Here is a 21688-nt window from a genome sequence, read left to right on the forward strand (position 1 = left end):
ACTTCGATGGGAACCTGCAACAGTATCCCAACTTTAGAGCCGACGTACTGTGCGCACTGCAACTGTTGCATAAAGACTTTAGAGATGAACAGGAGAGAGTGGGGTTCATCATGTCCCATCTGCATGGGGAGGCGAAAGCATGGTTGCGCAATTTATGGAGAGATAACGATCCGGCGCTCCAGAATGCGGATGCCTTTATTAAAGCGATGGATGGGTGTTTCTTATCAAGTATTGACATTGATCTTGCACGGAAGGAGGTGCATGGGCTGAGACAAGGGAGGGCCAGCGTCAGACAGTATCATGCACGCTTTTTCGCCTTGGTCAGCGCCCTGGAATGGGACAGAGATTCGGCTCCTGTAAGAGACCTCTTTTGGGAGGGACTGCACAACTCGATTAAAGATGAGATAGCGAGGGGGGAGAGACCCCGAACCACTCAGGAGGTCGCTCAGAGGGCGCTGGCCGTGGGGGTGAGGCTGGAAGGACGTCCGTGGAGCAAGGACGATGGACGTGGAGGGCGCGAACCAGCCGGGGCCCCTCCTTCTTTCCCAGAGAAGCAGCGCGAACGCAATCCACGCCTCCGCCAGGAGGAGGAGCCGAACCTATGGAGGTTGGAGGTGCAAGGGCTCAGTCAGCAACCAGAGCCCTAGCACCGGCAGCAGTGAAGGCGAAGCCTCCTAGAGGGACCAGGAAGTGTTACGTCTGTGAGCAGCCAGGGCATATGGCGAAAGAGTGTCCCCAGAGGCCCCACAAGCTTACTGCAGCCTCAGCAATGGTGACTGCAGCAACGCAGCAGGGAGGACCACAGCAGGGAAACGACGATGTCTGGCTGGAGGAAGAGGCACTGGGGCCCAGCCAGACGTGTTAGTGACGCAGTCCCCAGAAATTTTACAGCCAGTGAACCCCCTCCCGCCCAAACCAGTAGTGAGGCTCACAGCATCTCTCCAGCTGCCCAATGGAATCACCATGGACGTGCCAATCACCATCGACTCCGGCAGCAACGCGGACTTTATAGGACAGGAATTTGTCGACAGGCACGCTGTGCAGTTGCTGCCGGCCACACTGCCCCTGCAGGTTGTCACGGTGGATGGCAGGGAGCTGCTAGGGGGGCAAGTGGTGAAGCAGACGCCACCAATGGTGATGCGACTTGGGAATCACAGGGAAGTCATCAGCTTCAACGTCACTCAACTGTCTGACACGCCCATTGTATTGGGTATGAGTTGGCTGGACAAGCACAGCCCAACGATGGCTTGGTTCCAGAGGCAGCTGGTCTTCGGCTCTTCCTTTTGTGCTGAACACTGCATCGTACCCAGGCAGGAAGGAGAGGAAGAGGAGTCACAGCTGCTGCTAGGCACGCTGCAAGCGATTCCCCACAAGTACGCAGAGTTTCTGGAAGTTTTCTGCGAGAAGGAGGCGGACAAGCTACCCCCTCACAGACCATATGACTGCAAAATTGACCTGCTGCCCGGGGCGGCGCTGCCTAAAGGGAAGCTGTATTCCATGTCTGAGGACGAACTGCAGGAACTCAAAGACTTCATCGATCATAATTTGGAGCGCGGTTTCATCCGGGAGTCTAAGGCAGTGGGGGGCAGTCCTGTATTCTTTGTTAAGAAGCGAGACACGCCCCAAAAAAGACTCGTAGTGGATTACAGGATTTTGAACAGTGTGACCAAGCCGTCGGACTTTCCCATGCCCCGCATCGACGACCTCCTGGCGAAGGTACGGAAGGGAAAGGTGTTCACCAAGTTGGACCTGCGGGGGGCGTACAACCTCATTCGCATGCGGGAAGGTGATGAGTGGAAGACAGCCATGTTCACGCCACTGGGTACCTACGAATACAGAGTTATGCCTTTTGGACTGCAAAATGGCGCTCACGTTTTTCAAGCATTTATGCATCACGTGTTGGCGGGACTTCTCTACAAGACGTGCGTCTGTTTCTTGGATGACATCCTGATCTTTTCGGAGTCGCAGCAAGAACATGACAAGCACGTCAAGGAAGTGCTGGGCAGGCTAAAGCAACACAGGCTCTACGCCAAGCTGGAGAAGTGCCAATTTGACGTGCCGGAGGTGGATTTTCTGGGCTACAAGCTGTCTGCCAAGGGGCTCGCCATGGACAGCGCCAAGGTTCGAGCGGTGTTGGATTGGAAGAGCCCACGCAACCGGAAGGAGGTCCAACGGTTTGTCGGCTTTGCGAACTTCTATCGCAAGTTTATCAAGGGCTTCGCGATGCAGACGGCGGCCATCACTGACACCCTTAGCTCCAAGAAGAAGAAGTTCATCTGGACAGAGCAGGCGGAGCAGTCCTTTCAGGCCCTCAAGCGTCTCTTCGCGTCGGAAGAGCAGCTGCTTCATGTCAACCCCAGCATGCCGATGAGGGTGGAGACAGACGCTTCGGACAGAGCAGTGGGGGCGGTCCTGCTGCAGAAGGACCCGCAGGGCGTGTGGCGGCCGGGAGCGTTTTACTCCAGGAAGCTCAGCAAGTCCGAGCAGAACTACACCATATGGGACAGGGAGTTGCTGGCCATTCATGCAGCGTTCAAGGCGTGGAGGCACTTTCTGATCGGCGCCAAGCACACGGTGCAGGTTTGCACGGACCACAAGAATCTGGAACACTGGCGCACGGCACAGTTCCTGAACCAGAGGCAGATACGTTGGGCTGAGTTCTTTGCGGACTTCGACTTCCGAATAGAGTATGTCCCGGGGGACACCAACATCATGGCAGACGCTCTCTCCCGCAAGCCACAGTATCTGGAGGACGCAACACCAGCGGCCGCCATGCACATCTTTGCACCGACAGTGTGGGCGTGCGCCGCGGCGACCGTGGACCTAGAGGCGGTGCGGCGAGCGTTGCAGGGGGACTCCTTCGCACGAACGAAGATGGCAGAGGTGCGAGGGGGCAAGGCAGCGGCCGACGGTTTCCAGCTACGAGATGGCTTGCTCATCCGTAAAGGGGCCATCTACGTGCCGGGTGACGAACTTCGAGCCAAGGTGCTACAGCAGCTGCACGACGCACCCACGGCCGGGCACTTTGGCAAGGAGAATACGGTGGAATTAGTAGCCAGGGATTTCTGGTGGCCTGGAATGAGAGGGGAGGTCGCAGACTACGTAGCGAGGTGTGACACCTGCCAGAGGGCAAAGCCGGTGCACAAACCGCCGGCTGGACTGTTGGAGCCGCTGCAAACTCCGGTCGAACCTTGGGAAAGGGTGGCTCTGGACTTTGTCACGGATCTGCCCAGCTCAAGGGGCAAGACGGCAGTGTTGGTGGTGGTGGACCTGTTCTCCAAGATGGCGCATTTCATTCCGTGTGCTAAGGTGGCCACGGCGGAGCAAACCGCCAAACTGTTCATAGACCACGTGTTCAAGGTTCACGGTCTGCCACGGTCTATTCTGTCCGACCGCGGGCGGCAGTTCATCTCGAACTTCTGGCAGAAACTGATGGGCTTCCTAAACGTCAAGATCAATCTGGCGTCGGCGAGACACCCGCAGACCAACGGGCAAGCGGAGCGAGCCAATGCCATCATGCAACAGTACCTGAGATGTTATGCAAACCAACAGCCTGCGACGTGGGTAGATTACCTGCCGCTTGCAGAGTTTGCCTACAACAACACGAAGCACGTATCCACGGGCGTCACGCCGTTCTTCGCCAACAACGGGCGGCACCCTAGAACCTTTCCGGGACTGGAAGGCAGGGGAGAAGGGGAGCCGCAGTCAGCAGATGCGTTCGCGTCGGAGCTGCAGGAAGTCCACGATCAGCTGCGGCGCCACCTGGAGCTGGCTAAACACGCATACAAGGTACAAGCGGACAAACACAGAAGGGTTGGCGAAGAGCTCCACGTGGGAGACTGGGTCTGGTTAGCAGCCCACGCAGTGCCGGCCAGGTCGTTGGCCAAGAAGAAACTAGGGCATAAACAACTGGGGCCCTACCAAGTCGAAGAGCAGGTCAACCCGGTGGCTTTCAGGCTGGCGCTTCCGGAGGGTTCCAGAATGCATCCGGTGTTCCACAGATCGGTGCTCACTCCCTACAAGGCACCGCACAGGTTCCAGGAACCCGGAACGGCGCCGAGTCCGCTCAGAGAAGGAACGGGGCACGCGGGAGTGGCACAGGAGGAGCGCATCAACGAAGTCACGGAGATTTTGGACTCCAGATGGGGGGAAGAGGGAGTAGAATACTTTCTCGCCAGGGAGGGCACCCCGGCCAGTGCGAACAGCTGGGTGCCGGGCTACGCTTTAGACGAACCTCTGCTCAAAGACGAGTTTCATGCCCTCTTCCCACATAGACCTATGCCAGCAGACTTTTTCGACGACTGGCTTTTCACGCCCACGCTTTCGGACAGCACGTTCAGGGGGTTCGACTCGGACGAGGAACCAACACGAGACGTCCGTTCCCCGGAGGGGTCACCCTCGGGATCGGTCTCAGAACCCTCGTATTGGTGGGACGATAGGCCGGAGGAGCAGTTCCGCAGGAAGTGGCTGGACTGTTCCGGCCGAGCAACGCCGCCTGGAGGAAGTGCGGGAGAGACGGACATGGACATTTTCGGGGACGACCCTGGTTTCGAGCACGGCGGCACAGAGATGGAAGAGGAGGTGACTGTCGTCAACGAGAGCAGAGAGGAAGACCTGGAAGAGTTCCGCTGGAGGCCTGCCACGGGAAGCGACCGATATCCGACGTTCGTCCCTTTGCAACAGCAGCCCCCAGCTCCAGCACCGGAAGGAGGGGAGGGGGGACTGGGGGGCTTCGAGGGGGGGATGGATGTCAGGGGTTTAGGTGCAGAGGCACGGGCAAGGGAGGAAACAGAGAGCGAAGGGGAGGAGACAGAGGAAAGGATGAGTGATGACGACGACCCGAGATCTCCCAGTCTTTCCAGTGAATCAGAGGATTCACAGAAAGGAGCACCAGTGGCCAGGGCAAGGGGGGAGTCTAGGGAGGCACCCCAGGAAGATAGAGCCAGAGGAGACTCAGGGGGGAGCAGCTGGAAATCGGGACCAGCGTCACCGCCAGGAAGCAGGGAAGAGGAAAGGAGCCAGGAGGGAAGCGCTGGCAGCTCACCACAGGAGGGAGGGCAGGAGTCAGGAGTGGCCACACCTCCATCGGGGAGCGAGGAAACGGTTAAGAGGAAAATGGAAGGTTGGGCGCGCGCGCCAAGTTCAAATGCAGAGGAAGGCGGCGCAGTGAGCAGCCCCGAAAGGGAACCGGGTCCTAAAGCCCGGCGCAAGGAGGCAGAAGGGTCCGGGTCAGCGTCAGAAGAATCCCGGAAGGAAGAAGCCCCGGGGGGTAGAGGGACCCAGAGGAGGACAGTCAGGAGGAAAAGGTGGAGCAAGGCTAGGATATTAAGTTGGTGCGCACGGGGCGGAGACTCAGACGGAGCCTCGCCGATCTAGCTAGTAGACGTAGAGTTGCAGACAGCAGCGTGAGAATGGAAACTGTAATTCAATAAAGACTTTTACTTAATGACCGCTGGCTAGCGTGATCCTCTGTGAGCTAGGATCTGGAAGCAGCTCTGACAACTTGTAACACTAATATTCACTGTTGGAAGCAAAGTTGTATCTGCTTACAGATAAGAAAAAGCTTGGGTTTTTAAAGTTTTAAAATAAGTGCTTAAAAATGCACTCCACCTCATTAATGTTATCTCCACCTCATTAATTACCAAAAGGACACTTGAGAGGGTGGGTACCATCACCAAGAAGGTCACCCATAGACTTGCCATATTTCAAAAAGAAAAAATCCAGACACCCCCAGAATTGTTGAGCTTTCTTAAGGAAAACTTCTTAAGGCAGGGGAGGCGAGGCGGTGACCAGTGCCCCCCATCCACCCCACCATCATTGTTAACCCTTCCGTGTAATAGCGCGGCTGCCATAACTAGTGCCCCTCATTTCCCCAGAGCCCAATGTCCACCCTGGATCCCCTGCCTTCCTGCTTCCCTTGGCAGACACCTCTAGCCACTTCTGCCCCTCTCTCTCTGTGGCTCCCCTTCAAACCTGCTCTCCCTTCCCGCCACTGCCCACAAGGAGCCCACCTAGCCTCCTGCAACCACAGAGTCACCTCAGGCCGAGAGTTGGGGGTAGGGTTATTCCCCTAGGGCTAGAGGCCACCCAACCTCCCTGGATCACAGAGTTCATGGAGAGTGAAGGCAATGCTCTTGCTAATAACACACAGACACACACTTACAAGCCCACATTGCCTCCCTTTTACCTGCAAGAGACGATGTCCGGTTTCCGAACATGTCCAGAATTTTCCAGATGTATGGCAAGCCTAGTCACCCAGTGACAATCCACTGGTCATGGATTGACCAGCAGGATCCCCTTGGAATATCTTAAGAGTGACTTAGCCTGCTAGGTATCTTAGTACCAAGTTACATGGAGCTTTAAAGGTTAAGAACAAAATTTTGACCTTGGCAGCTGGTGCTGATCTTTCAACAATGGCACAGTATGTGTAAAGCTGGGTGTCACATTAAGCATCTTGACAGTTGCACTTTGCAGTAGCTGCATGCTTTGAACCAGCTACAGGGAAATTCCACATACAGTGCATTACAGTAGCCTAATCAAGAGATTACTAATGTCTAAACCATGCTGGCAAGGCTATCCTTGTCCAGTAATGGTTGTAGTTGGTGCACCAGCCAAAGTTGCTAAAGATTGCTCTCAGCTGACTAGTGATTGGCAAATGTGAGGGAACAAACATAAAACCTTCTGCACTGTAAAGCATATGCTCAGCTGTGGCCCTTGCCCACAATGGTGAATGGGCAGCTCATGCAGGAAGTTGCGCCAGCAAGGTGTAAATTAGTCTTGTCTTTCTAAATCCTTAATATGGAGGGGGGGGGGGGAAGAACCACACTTTTCACTCACTGCTTTCAACAGCACAGCTTCCTATCTTTGTCCTTGCCTTTGCCCAAGCCATCCATCCACCTGCCATCATCTCTTCTCTCACCTGTCATGCCCCCTGCTCCTTCAGTAAATTAAGCTCTTCCAACAGGAGGAAAAACTATTATAAAGGAATAATGATAATGATAAACAGCACCAGAAATACATATCTCGCTTCTCCCTCTCTCCCCTCATATTCCAGCCTCCCAGAAAGCACAGCATTAATCACTGGGGCAGTAGCTGAGAGATAAAGCACAATTGAAATTTAGCTGTGCATTATGGCATGTGTATGTGTATGTCTGGGCAGGAGGGGAGGAGGAAGCGGCAGAATAATCTGTCATTTTATATATTTATACTGCAGGAGTCGGTCAGGACTGGTTCTCCATTGTTACTGCAGATTAAAATCATTCACATCCTTCTGCTCTCATCAGAGGTCACCTTTCAGAAAAGGGAATAAAGATTGTGGCAAGTTAATCCCCCCCCCCCCGCTTACTATTTTTTAATCAGTCTGTCATGGGGTTATGAGGCATTGTATGCATCCAATGGGAAAATTAGCCAGCCCTGCAATTTCTCCTGGCTCTGTATATATTATAGCTTGCATACAACAAACCTCTTCTATGTTGGCTGGCTCTTTCAAAGACAACCATGCAAGGGTCTCAAAGCACATGAAAATAGTGTTATAGTGCAGAAATGGCCCCAATATATATTAGTGCCCAAGTGAGAAGATTCAAACAGTGATTGGTGATAATAATAAAAAATACTCTAATAATTGTCAATTTGTCAACCTTTAATAGTGCCCCAAAAAATTGCCATCTGAGGTGGACCACTTCATTCTGCCTTATGGTAGGATTAGCTGATAAGTTGATTTCCTTTGAGACTGGTGATGGGTTCCACACAGAAGTGGTGAAAGGTCAGACAATGGATTTTAAGCTCTGCTTTCTCCCTGTGTTTATTTGGGAACTGTCCCCAGATCCTCCAGAGCAGAGTCTGGCCTGAGCTAAACTGGATCTGTAATAGCCCCAGCTCCTGCTTCAGGATTCCCTTAAGCCTACACTAATGTTCCTTCCCCTTTTTTATTTCATAATTTATTTTTATTATTATGTATATCCCACCTGTTCTCCTGGAACTTCAAGACGATATACATTGTCCTCCCCATCCATTTTTTCCCCTCACAAGAACCCTGTGAGGTAGATTAGGCTGAGTGGTCCAAGGCCACCCAGTGAGCTCTATGGATGACTGGGGATTTGAACCCTGGACTCCCAAGGTCATAGCCCAGCACACTAACCACTACACCACAAAGGCTCTCCCTTTTGCTTATGCACCAAGTTGAGGAAAGAATGGCAGAGAGGGCTCTATGGAGTGCCTCTGCAGGGACTTATGCCCTATGCAATTGCATGTGGCAGTGATGTGACGATCACCGTGAGACAGTGCCTAGTGGCTTGATGTATTCATCCATAAAGTTTTTACTTAACAACAGATTTCCAGATCGCCATCTAATTTTTAAAATTGATTGATTGTTTAAATGGACAAAATAGTGTGAACCAAGCAAGCTGATGCATTCAACTAAGTTGTGCCATGGACCCCCTGGGGCCTGCAGACCACCAATTGGGAACCACTGTCTTATATCATTTGTTTCTATCTTTTAAAATGGTAACCTCCCTTGAGTGCCATGGCAGAAAAGTGGCATATAAATGCAATGGACGCACGAGCAAATTAATAAATACATAAATATTCTTACCATATTCCTCAGTAAAGAACTGTGCATGCAGACAGGGAAATATTTGCTGTTTTTGCAGGTCCAGCTGTCAATCAAGCAGCTTGTACCAAATCCAAGAGCTCGCAATGACAGGCGCAGCTTCCATTTTAGTGACAGCTCTCCCCACCGACAAAGAAGAATACAGTGTGAAACTCCCCGCCCCGCCCTTTCTATTAGCTACACAGCACTGTTTCTCACCAAAGAAAACCCAAGGCGTTAATTAGATGGTTTCAAGAAATAGGACTGTCATAACAGCCAGGATGTGTTTCTAATTTCTACGCTGTCATCTAAACGTGAGCCAAGAAAGGTAAGATGTGCATCCCCCACCTCTCAATGAGTCTTGTCAAAAACAAAATGAAAATGTCTGCCTTGGAAGTCTTTTGGCAACGCCTGCAGCTCCCAATCATTTCCCTGCAGGGTATAAATAGCAAGCATTGCAGACGTGGTTTAAGAACCGGGAGAAAGCAAACCGGATCTCTTTCTGTGCTACAAAGCCAATGATTTTTCTCTGTTCATTCCTAAGCAGCCACTTGCTTTGCATTGTGTCTTTCAATGAATCCTGTCATTCTAAGAACTCAAGCCATTCTGGAAATACAAATTTGCTTCTGTTTAACAGGGGTATGCGCATCAGCTCTGCATGCACTCCAAATAACAAGGCACACTGAGATGGTTCCAGTCATGGTTTCACATTCCCAAGTCAGATAGCGCTATTAACAAGGCGTCTCAAGGCAGATCGGGGACCCGCTCAGTTTTACCACAAATTTCAGTGCATAACCTCCCCACTCCTTTTCCTTTTTGAGAAACAAAAACAAGCTGAGTCAGGAAATGCCCAGAACCTTTGAAACAAAGATGGAGAAAGCGTGTTCTCCAATAAATGAGAGCACGTGTTGCGGTGTGGGCCACCAGGCCAGGCCTCTTGTTGCCAGGCAGGTTAATAGTTGTTGCCTGGCATCATGATTGGGTAACCGGGTTGCTGGGGCAAATTGTATGTTGCAAATTGGGTGGGTGGGACCATAGTCTTTAAATATTGGTGCACTCTGGTTTCTCTTTCTCTTTGCAGAGTGCATCGGATTACCTGCCCGCCCGCCATCTTTCCGGTTGACCTTGCTTTGCCTGTCATGGGGTCGTCTGCTTTGGAGCAGGGGCCTAGTAGGAATTTTGCCATTTGGTGATTGGCTGTGCCATTTGGTTTTTGCCTACTACTCAGCAATTCGTCACAACTTGTAAGGTTGTGGTTAGGCATTGGTTATAATATGCTGGTGGTGGAGGGGTCAGGCTGGGCCTGCCCCTCCTATTGCGCTGAAGGGAATTCCGTTAAAGGAATCCTGGGGCTTGCCATGATTTCGTCCAATCCCTGTTATGGGACCAGGGCCGCCCAATCCCTGTTATGGGAATCCTTGTTATAGGACCGGGCAGGCAAGCTTTCGGGGAGCTGCTGGGGTGAGCGGCGTAGGTCCGACGCTTAGCTCAAATGACCCCCAAGTTTGACTTTCTCTTCTACTGGCTACCGATCGGACCTCGGGATGTCAGTTCTGTCCCAGGCGGGGGACAGATAGTCATAACCAATGTCTAAACAACCACTCACTGATTTTGTATTTTAATAAAGTTGTGGCCAAATTAGTGCCCAAAAACCAAAACTAAAATTACATGTTATGTGTGAAGTTATTTGAGGGGTGGCCTGGGGACCTACACACGCAAGTGTGGGGAGAGTGTTTCATTTTCACAGATTGGTCTAGCATTTAATTTAAGTGAATTATTATTGCCCAATGCCAATTACATCCTGGTGATTTTGGAGAGGGGTGTTAAAATAAATGGGGTTGTTCTTCACATGGATTGCCGTTCTCCAGCAAGAGCAGGGTGTTAAGCAGAGGAGGTACAGCACACGAGGAATCAAACTGGGTAGGGGTGTGTGGGCATGTCCAATCTCAACATTTGGAGCTATGCAGTGAGGATTCTATCTCCATTCATTGAGTATTGTTAGTTCAGTTTTGAACTCTGTACATTTCAACTGAATACAGTTAGCATTCCCCTTCAGACCCCCATGTGTCAGAAGTCTATGTGTGAGTCTTGTAACCACAAGGACGTCGGGAAAGGGGCCAGTGTGCACATCCTTTACCTGCTACCCATTTTAAACCCTCACACATTCTGCAGAACGGCTAAAGAAGTGTTCGGACTGCAATAGTGTCATAATTCGGCAATGTCAGGGAACTACTAAGACCCACAGCCAATCAGGGGGACTGCTGCTGGTCCCGAGAGTCCCCTGCTTTTGCTCTTCATTCCAGAAGGAGGGGGCGAATGAGAGGGGCAGTGGTGACAACAGCCAGGAGGCTGAGAGCCCACCCAGGGAATGGGGAGCAGCTAAGGGTTTCTTGCCCAAGCCTCCTCCTGCCCCTGACACACGCACAAAAATTGAAGCCAGCATTGGCATCTGTGCTTCGTTTCTAGAAAAAGAGATGTCAGAGCTCAAATCTGCTGGAAACATTAGCCTCTGAACTGGAAAATCTTCCCTCTAAACGCCAATGTGTGGATGAGTCTCTGCAGTTATTCCATGGTGAAGAAGATGGAAACTGCACTTCCCCAAGGGCATTCATCTGTTCATACTTCATATGTTCCACAGCTGAAGCCTGGCATTAACAAAAAATGCTAGGGCTGGGCCCTGATGAAACTACAGCACTAACTAAACCCTCCCGTGCTTAAAATTGAAAAAAAATAAAACGGAACCATTTTATTTTTTTTAGGCAATTCACGTGATCTGTTATTCTAGTTATCATAACTGGTCTACGACTATGAAGTATGTGTTTAAATTCTCTGCATTTTAGGGCATTTATTTGCCTGCATTTATACATATTTTTATCTATGCCTTCTGCAAAGAATATAGTTTCACATACACATTTCCCACCTCCCCCCCCCCACTTCCAAAGTAGCAGATTTTAACAGGCTGTTGCAGAATACCAGAGGACATTCAAACTTGTAATTGCATTTGGAAAGCAAACTGGCTCCAGAAACATGCCATACGCTTGTCAAAAAAACTTGAATTTCAAATTGTGATTACTCACACAACTAACAGCTTTTGGGCCAACTTGCATATCATACTTTACCCTCTCTCTCATCACACAGATTATCAAATGTTTTCAAATATATACATTTGAGATAATTTGCCATATAAATAATGTTATTTTCTAGGGCCCAAAACATCCACCCACATACTTCTGCCTAGCAGATTCCTCTGCAGGAATGGGCCCAAATGAACAGCAATGAAGCAAAGGGCAATCACTTTGGGTATATGATTATTCTTTTCCAGTTGAAAGCAGGCTCCATTCCTGACATCTCCAGTTACAGGGCATTAGTAAGAGGACTGAGAAATACTTTGTTTGGAACCTTGGACAGTTGATATCTGTCACAGTTGATAATACTATGTTCAAAGGACCAGAAGTCTAAGGGAACTTCGTATGTTCATATTCATGTCGGCTTGGGGAGGTAGTGCCCGGAGGCGGTAGTGTTGGGAGGCGGGCGCACAGTGCACTTGGAATCTAGCGCTGGCACTGGCCGCCCTCCATCTAGGGCGGTAGTGCTGGGAGGTGGGTCACACCCGCAAATATGCCTTGAATTTTTAAGGTGCAACTTATTTGCGGGTGCATCTTATATTCGGGCCAATACAGTAGTCCTTTTACCCATCTTTGCCTTTCAGACGTGTTGTTATCTTCATTGCTGCCCATAAAAACATACGCATAAGACAAGTATGCACAAACCATTGTGCCAGTAGAACATCACAAACCATGGTGTTGCACTGATAACCCCAGTGTAAATGTCTGTGATTGGGTGGCCAATTGTTTTGCACAGGACATTTTTTTTTTTTACGACAATAAAAGGTAGGAGGGGAAGAAAAGACAATTTTATGTCATATGAACGGGCTTGTGTGAAGTAAGACAGAAAGCTGGGGCTTTCAAGTTCCTTAATATTTTTTTCTCCTTTAGTGCTTTGCAGTCAGTGGATGAAAATGTCACTGGAGACTCATAACAAGCAATGAGTAAATTAGAGGCCAATTTCCTTCTCCAAAAATTATTTTCTTAAGAGTGAAAAAGAAAGTACCTTGGCAATCGCAAGAGGAGACAAGTGTATTTTTCTTTCCCTGACAGTTAGAGGCTAATTATACTGACAAATCTTCTCTGCTGTGTTCCATCACAAGGCATGCCTAAAAGAAAGTGCTGCGAGAGCAGTGTCTTATGGGAAGTTCTGAATCAAAATCCTATAGCCCTCAGCCTAAACAAAATGCAGCTAGGCAACTGTGCTGGACGCTGGTAAAAGGATGGATCCCCAAGCACTCCACTGATCAAACCCTAACTAAACCAATGGGGAGGCTCACTGACGTTAATCAATGATATCTTTCCCCCTTTCTTTCAGAGTTGTTTCTTATTACATTTCTATTCTACCATTCTTCCAAGGACTACCCATATATACAGCAATACAATGTGGTAGGCTAGGCTGTGTGTGATCTTACCCAGGCCCAATACGACACAGTGAAGTTCACAGCTAAGTGGAGGCTGAACTCGTCTGGGTCGAAATCCAACATTCTATCCACTATCTGCGGAAGTGGGGAAGTATTTTTGACCAATGTCCCGTCCAGCCCCTGAAAATTTGCTCTGGAAGGTTAGAGGACCATCCAGAGCAAAATGAGAGCAATAGGCTGAGGGGGAAGAGGGGAATTAGCAAGAATTGCCTCCCCCTATTCTGCCTATGGATCTTGATCCTTTTCAATGAAAAGAAGGAGCCCTTGCATTCACCCTTGGCATCCATTCGTGGTTAACTAGTCCATTCTTGGCTTCCTGCAGATCTAATAGTCCTTACTAAGCATATTGAAGCTTAAATATTTACAAATTTAATCAAATCTGTTCAACTTCAGCTCAACTATGAAGTGACTACTCAGCAAGCATTTGGCTTTACAAATGCTTTAGCTTCAGCATTTACGATTCAGGAAAATGAATTTAATAAAACCCAAAGGTGAAGTGCATTTTGTGGGTTTCATCTCCCAAAAAATTGTCATCAGTGGAAACAAGAACTGAAATCAACAACCACTTTTCATGTTACAATTTATATTAATTTTACTGGAGAATTCTATTTTTGGTCCCTTCACATGATTGAGTACATGAAATCTAAACAGATTCAAGTCATTGCTGAATTCATTTGTTTTCATTTGATTGTTCAGAGCCAGTTCCTTGGATTTTGCTGAGGAATGTTCTGGATTTAGGGCAAACACAATTTGTTGAATGCAGTGTATTAATTTATTTGTCGTAATATTTAGTTCAGCTCAAACAGAGGTTGTTATTATTCATATATATTTTCCTATCCTACTATTCTAGTGCCTAGGCACAACTCAGTACAGCTGACAACACATTAAAATCACATTATCATATAAAACAATACATTCAGTTAAGGTACAAAAATACAACAGAGGCAGGAACCAAACAGCCTTAAAAGGAAACAAATACTTAGTAGCCAAAAGCCTGCTCCCCCCCAAAAAACCCTGCCCCCCCCAAAAAAAGAGGAGGTTCACTCACTCTTCACAGAGCATGTTGTGCCACAACGATGGGTCAACCATTGAGAAAGCCCTATATTTTAACACCATCCCTCCACCATAAGTGGGGCACAAAGAATCCATATCTGTAGATTGTAAATATCAGCTGATGGCAGCTGAACTGTCAAAAATATAAATACTGGAAACAAAAACCGTAGAAAAGGATCGCTATCCCAAGTGTCAAAGGAGTTATTGTGCTGTGTGTCATCAACACCAGGTCTGACCAACCAGACAGATCTTTGGCCACTTAAGAAGGCTAGTCAGGTAAAGTTCAAAAAGCTCAACAACAGAAACAAGGCATCTGTCGAGAACAAGCCTGATAGAAATAACAACACATCTCTCATTTTGGATGTGAGACAGCCCTAATCTAGCAGCAGCCCTGCACTCCAGGACATTCCCGAGTTAAAAGTAGAAGCATTTAAGTGAACGATAGCCATATGCCTCCGTGTTCTATGCACAGCAGTGAGGCAAAGTGGAATTCCCAAAGAGGATATTGTTAATACGAGAGAAGCTGGTGTGTCAGGGCCCTGAGGTCTGTAAGAGTAATTTAATACAACACATGCCGTTTCCGAACAGACCCGAGCTTGAATACAGAGCAAACTTATGTGTCAGGGGGTCAAAGTGGCACTTTTACTAAGGGTCGGTAGGCAGCTCTGTTAGTCAGAAGCAAACGTGCTTCATTAAATGGAGTGGAACAAACAAGAAATCAAAAGTAGGCAAAGTGAACTTTGGACTACACCAATTTCTATCAGCTTAAGCAAGTACAGGCTCCAGGGTTAAACAGAACACCACATATCTCTGCCCAGATGTGCATCGTGTTACTTGTTACATCCCCTCCAACATTTTTCAGATGAAAATAGGGACATTTTGCATCAATGTCCCCACCCCACCCCATCTCACTGCTGGTGGAATAGAGGGAAAGGGTGGGGCTGGCTGAGTTTCTCCATCCTCGGTGTTTGCTAGCTGTTTGATGTTCAAATTGTTTTGTCAACAATGTGGAAGGTTGATTTAAATAAAAATATGGATTGGGTGCCAATTTGAATAAAATATTGTGGGGGCCCAGGTAAGCCCCACCTCACATAATTGATCACTTGACGCAGTGCACCCACACTATTTAAATGGGAATGCCCATCAACTTTGCGGGAACCCTGCCCCTTCAAATATTTTATTGTGGAGGCTGAAGCCCCCACAGTTCCTAGGAGTTGGTTCCTATGCCAAGAGACCTTGGGCCACACACTCACTCTCTGGTTAACCTACTTCACAGGGTTGTTAGAAGGAAAAATTGCAGAGGAAAACTATAGGTGCCACCCTGAGCAACTTGGAGTTCAAGCAATATATAGATCACATAAATTTTTTACAAATTTTCCCTTCCAAAAGAAGTTTAACTGGCTGGCATGTTTTGAGGCCAGAACATTACTCCTATTCAGATCTCCCAATGCATCTCCCATTGTATGATGGGGAGAGCGAAGGAGCGTTTGGTGGCCATGCTTTCTCCATAAGGTTCCTGATAGCTCTCTTCCACTGCCCTCCATGCATTGGGGCTGAGCAGCAGCATGAAGGCAGCTCTACCCATGAAGTCTGCCCCCATGTGATTTAGAACCTGAAAGTGTGCACAAAGTACTAGCTTGTAAGAGAGAGGAGGCTAGGCCAAAACTCATCTCCTTCAGATTTTAGTATTCTATGTCAAGAGGTGAGTTGGGTTTATTTGCATGGATGACCACTGAGACATTTGAATCCCACCCAACTGTGAACCCCCATTCAAATAGCAGAGCTTGTGGGCTATTTCTGCACATTTGAATCAGGCAAAAGAGAAGTAGATACACATAGATCTTCAGTGTGCTATTAGAAAATAAATGAATGAATGAATACAGTGTAATAAAATGACCTAACAGTTATTTAAACCACGTTTGTTTGGGTCCTTGTACCTTCAGCTGGTGCAAGAGAGGATAGCTAAATAAGCCTCTGCCTTCTTGGCCAATCAAGACCCATAAAATGGGATCATCAAGGGAAAATATCCTAACAATTGTTCATCTCGGCACTCTAGTGATAAATAGCTTCCAACTGTCATTTTGGATTTTCTCCCTTGCCCTGGAAGTTCAGACATTCTGGATAATTGGGGGTTGTTGTTGTTGTTGTTGTTGTTGTAGGGATAGAAGAGGTTGCTGGTCCTAACAAAAAATACAGCAGTGACCAATGCTTCCCCCCCACAGGCAACAGAATCACAAGCTACTCGGTGCCAAAACACAACAAAAAAAGGTCCCCCCCAAAATTGTTTCTTAATTTTAATCATCGGTACCTCAGGGGAGGTGTGATGTTTGAGTTTCTTGTTGGTGCTGAGTCTGTATAGGATACAGCTTACACAAATGGAGTTGAACAACTCAGTCGAGTGACTGAAATGAAGCAAGAGCCGTCTTGCACTGCGATAACAATAAATTGACCTGCTCTTGAGACACAGTGAGTTGTAATGGAGGTGCATATTGACTTTTATCTTCCTTTCAATGGAAAGAGTGAAGTGTCAAGAGTTATTGCTTTAATATAAGCCAAGATGAGACCATTCGTTGTGTGAGTGCATCCAGGAAATCATTGCTCTAACCATGTTTTTAGAGGCCAGTTTACACTGTATTAAATCACCTTGATGCTTTCTCAAGAACATAATGACTTAATCAGCTCAACAAGTTGACATGTAGATTAGGTCAAAAACCCTCTGAGAAATAATCTAGGTGGGCTTGTTTCATGAAATATTTCAGTGACCTCGCAACAGACTGATATAATTCCATCAGAATAGACTCAAAAAAATCTTTACGACTCTGATTAGAGCATTAACTCAGGAATGACACATCCTGTTTCACCTCTGCCGCCCACTGCCACAGAAGCCTTGCTCATCGGCATTGTGCAGTAGCGGCTTCTGGCGAGATCTCATGAGGCTGGCCCTGCATGAACTAACTAAGGGGGGAACCTGGCTTGCATTTTGTTTCATTTTCCCAGAATGTATAAGAACAACATTCCAAATATGACAAAATCCATCAGAATTATTTGCAGTCCAATTTCAAGGTGGGTGAATTTACCTGAGGCCTTTATATAACGCACCATCAATTGAAGCTAATAATTATAACTGATTCATAGCCACCTGATTTTTCAGCGAGCAAAAAATGTAGAGCCTTGACAAGCAACCAGGAGAAATAAAGCAGCATTTAGCATTTAATGTCACACTTTCAGCAACATTTGAGACCCTGATTATGATCTGACATAGTCCTGCCTTGCTGAGTCAAGTTGTTTTTACTGGTGGAGAGAACTGACATAGCCACGAAGGTCCAGGAACAAGATCAAATGTTTGGGCAATGGTGCATTACCATGGTGGGGAAGCACAACTCAAAAAAGGGAAACAAAAGCTATTGATGGCTTGGACTGGAAAAGAACCATTCAATTAGATGAGCTAATTAGAAATAAACCACATTACAAATGAAAGGACCATATGATCCAATAAATTCTATCATGCAGGTATAAGACACCTCTATACATGTGAAGGTCTCTGTGAAATGCCTGGTGAGCTCTCAGTTCTACTCAACACAGACAAAGAAAGCAGATCAAGCAATCAATAATTATTATTCAGAAGAAACTCATTTGTACTTGGGGAAGAACACAGTCTACTGCTGCTTCATCAAGGCAATTATATTTGATCTGTAGATTATTTTCTGTCTGCAATTATTGAAAAGATATATTGAGAGTTTATTAAGCCCTAAAGGGCTTAATGAAGCTGTAGTCAGAGAAAAATATATACCTCCATGACAATAAGGGCTATCAGAGATTTCAAAAGCACCTGATTGAATGAGCCCCAGACTCTAAAAGCAACCATCTGACAATTTCCACTTTAATATTAATATTCCACTTTAAATATTATTATTATTATTTAATATTGCTAAAAACAGGAATGAAGAACAACTCAGCTTGGGCAACCCAACCCACTCTATTAAAAACTTCGCCACTAAAGAAGAAATAGCACACATGAGGAACACTAATCTGCACTGGCTTTCCAGAATCTACCATCGTGGTCTTCCATTATCAAATTCCACAGATTTATGAAGTTCATATCTTGTTCTCCACTCAGGAACAACCAACCCTAACTTAATGAGTGGGTCAAACAGTATCACAGAAGAACTTGGCCTCATGTCTGCACATACAACAATAATTCAAATGGAAACTGAGAGTGAACAAGTTCTGTGCTGAATTTTATCTTTAGATAAAATCGGGGGGGGGGGGAGACAAAAAATAGAGAGGGAATCTGGCCCTAAGATATATTTGAGAAAACACAAGCCAGCTATAGAGACTTCAAATGACTCACCTGAATGGTAGGTGTGGAGCGGTTTCTTCGGGTTGTAGTAGTGGCCATAGTAGTGGTGGTCTCCATGACTGTTGTAGACATTTCTGGTGGCATGGAGGTTGTAGGTGCGGTTCCCAAGATGGATGGCACTTCTCCCACCAGCCGGACACTTCCATTGATCTTGATGTTGGGGCTGCTCTCTGCTGCCATGTTCAGCACTTTCAAACCATTGTAATAGAGACCGGAGAGCTGGCCTTGGAAGAGACGCCCTCTATCTTTTCCTCCAATGGCTATTTGCGCCTGGGTGTTGAAGATCGTTAACTGTCGTCCTAAGTGAAGGGGGGTTGAATAACATTATTGGCAGGAATATTTCCCCTTTTTAAAACCCTTGAGTCCTGGCTGAAATGGACCAAAGCTCGAAGCAGGTTTTCTGATGTGGTGGTGATGGCAATTGTGGTGATTAAATGGCAGGAATGCAGTACCATAAATAGTCCCGATGTGCCACAAATCATGATAAGCCTGAACAACAAAACAATGGATCCAGATCTTTGTGGTCTTGTTCCCGTAAAAATAAGCACATTCAGGAGAAATTTTACCCAAACCTTGTTTTCATTTCAAATTTAAAAATCCAACTCTTTACATATTGTTTTGGGAACTTGGGAGAGTTTAATCCAAGCCAGAACATCAAAACCTCTTTAGTTTTTTGCCCTCTCCAGAATGTAAAAACAAAAACAAAACCTGGATCCTTGAATGGACAGAGCAGAGATTCAGTCCTGTCCTGTGATTTGGCAAAAGATGAACAGAACACAGATATGTGCTAAGAGATGGACATACGCATGACTCCTTGAAACTTATAATAGCTACAGCTGTGGAAGATAGAATCTTGTTTTAAATAAAGGTTAGATTTAATACAATTTTTGGATCATATTTGCTGTGGAAGAGAAAATATGTGTCAATGCTGAATTAGTGCACATAAATAACCCTATGAGTTTGGGCCTAGTTCTCATAGTAAAACTGTGTCAGAGCTGTGTACCACTTCACACTGCAGGTGGGAAAAATCACATCGTTTACTATTCCTTTATACAAAACAATTCTCTCCACATAGAAAACTAAATGTTGGGGAGAAGGTTTCCAGTAGCCTTCTCCCTGATATGAAAGCCCACACCTACAGTTAGAAGCATTGGTTCTCAGACACAGGTTCACTACCTCAGTGAGACCTAGGCCTTGATCTATGTACATGTAGTTTTTACTGGAGGGCCACTTTGAGAAGGGGCATAAAGTGGCAAGCCAAAGCCCCAAGTGAGCTGCCAGTAAGTCCCACAATATACAAAGTAACCACCATTATTTCCACACACCTCTCTTCCTTCAGGGAGAGAAGGGGTGAGACACCCCAGGAGGCCAGATTTGGCCCAGGACTACTGGCTGTTGTTATCTACCTATGAGGCACATTGAGAACTACTGTATAGTGAACACAACTAAGTTCCTTGAGATCTCAGAAGTGTGCTTCCTAACCCTTTTTTTTAAGGGAAGGCAGGGAGTATGCAGCATTTCCAGTCAGTATAGATCCCAGAAATAATTATTTTCCCACCTACAAATCAAGGGTGAGTTCACACAATTAGTTTAACAGGCAATGTGAACTTTTGATAGAAATCTCTACTTCTGTCTCATTCCTCTCATCATAGGTAGGCAATTGCCAGAGGTGATGAAGAAGTGTGATTCATGTTCATGGTATTTCCACATATTCAGTTAGAAAAATAACAACTACAATTTTCACATGATAAACCCAGTATGAACTCACCCTGGATTTATTTTATATCCTTGGTCAGAATGCAGTCTTAGGATGTACTAAATGCAATTGGCTGTTGAGCAAAGAATCACACTGGCCATGTTTCAGAAGACAAAGCAGTATTAATTCAATCATCCAATCCATTTCTCCCCACATTTACACACACATGCCCATTTCCCTCCCCTCCCTCCTTCTCTGCTGCACACTAACCACTTTCTTCCTCAAGTCCCCCCGATACATGCCAAAGGCCACCATGTAGCAGGGCACCTAAACCCCACTTTCCATTCCCTCATAGCCAGTGGTTAAAGTAGATCAGAATACGAGGGGAGCTCACCAATTTTGGTCGTCGTGGCAGGTCTCGAAGTCAAGTGGTGATGCGCTGTTGCATCATCTAATGGTGACAGGATGGATAATGGGGAAGAGAATGGGGACAAGAGAAGAAATGTATCTGAAAGGAGTTCCTATTCCCCGAGGAGGACCCTAGCTAACCAAGCAAAGTAGGTATGTATGTGAAATTCCTGCAGCTTGAGATGGTGAGGTGCACATCCCCTTGTGCTATTGCAATAAAATATACATATAGAGAGAGAGACTGGACCAAGATGGGTTAGTGTACAGATGTAAAAAACAATAAATAAAAAAATGGTAAGGATTGAGATATTCTGTCTTTGAAAGCAGAACAATTTTCCTTTCTCCCCTCATAACTGTCCCCTCACTGCTTTCCTCACAGTGCAGATGTGTTACATGTAGTTTTAGTGCTGGGACACTATGTATGGAAGAATAGCAATTTTTGCAGGACTCATTTTTTTAATATAAAAATAATTGCCTCAGTGGTAATTTCAATCTACTTTATCAGCCATTATTAGATAGTGGAGATGATTGTAATAATATGGCTCTGTTCGTAGCAATTTCTTTCAAGTAATGACATGATAGCTGCAGTTATCACATGGAAAACTATGATGGGCTCTCATTAAAATAGGCCTTACAATTCAATTCACAAATTCCCTCTTTTGGGAGTACCATATCATCCCATTTTCTCCCTGAAACTTGCATTCTCATATCCATCCCACGGGACCCACACGGATTGGCATGAACTGTGGGAACGTCAACTGAGACAGACACTTATCCACTTCCAGTCTCTGCTTAAAGCAGAGGTGGGCCTGCCATAAACAAATGTTTTGATCCAAGGATTTTTCCAAAATTTGCCATGGAACTTGGCTTTCTAATTTGGCTTGCACAAGTCTCGCAACCCATCTGAATCTGCAAATTTCTGAGGAAAATAAGCTCTCTTTTGAGGAACCGCACACACGGCAAGGCATATTCTGAGGAATTGTGGAGTCTGTGAAGCTGCCCAAATCTACAGACCCCTTTATATTCTATGTAAATGCTTCCTTCAGCTCATCTGAG

General features: G+C 46.7%; 1 protein-coding gene across 31 annotated transcripts in view; it reads right to left on the minus strand.

Annotated features, from left to right (window-relative positions):
- The window catches only part of NRXN3 (neurexin 3), a 1270857-nt gene that overhangs the window by 115573 nt on the left and 1133596 nt on the right, over positions 1 to 21688 (minus strand). For 18 of the 31 annotated variants that reach the window (XM_081172127.1, XM_081172102.1, XM_081172129.1 and 15 more), the window contains 2 exons: positions 20619 to 20675; positions 18520 to 18827 (listed from right to left, as the gene is read on the minus strand). In XM_081172127.1, coding sequence (XP_081028253.1) covers positions 18520 to 18827; positions 20619 to 20675 — 365 coding nt within the window. The remainder of the gene's footprint in view (positions 1 to 18519; positions 18828 to 20618; positions 20676 to 21688) is intronic. The other 13 variants (XM_081172108.1, XM_081172120.1, XM_081172107.1 and 10 more) reach the window with 1 other exon arrangement.

This window comes from Podarcis bocagei, assembly GCF_964188305.1.
Source record: "Podarcis bocagei genome assembly, chromosome: 1".
NCBI classification, from domain to species: domain Eukaryota; kingdom Metazoa; phylum Chordata; class Lepidosauria; order Squamata; family Lacertidae; genus Podarcis; species Podarcis bocagei.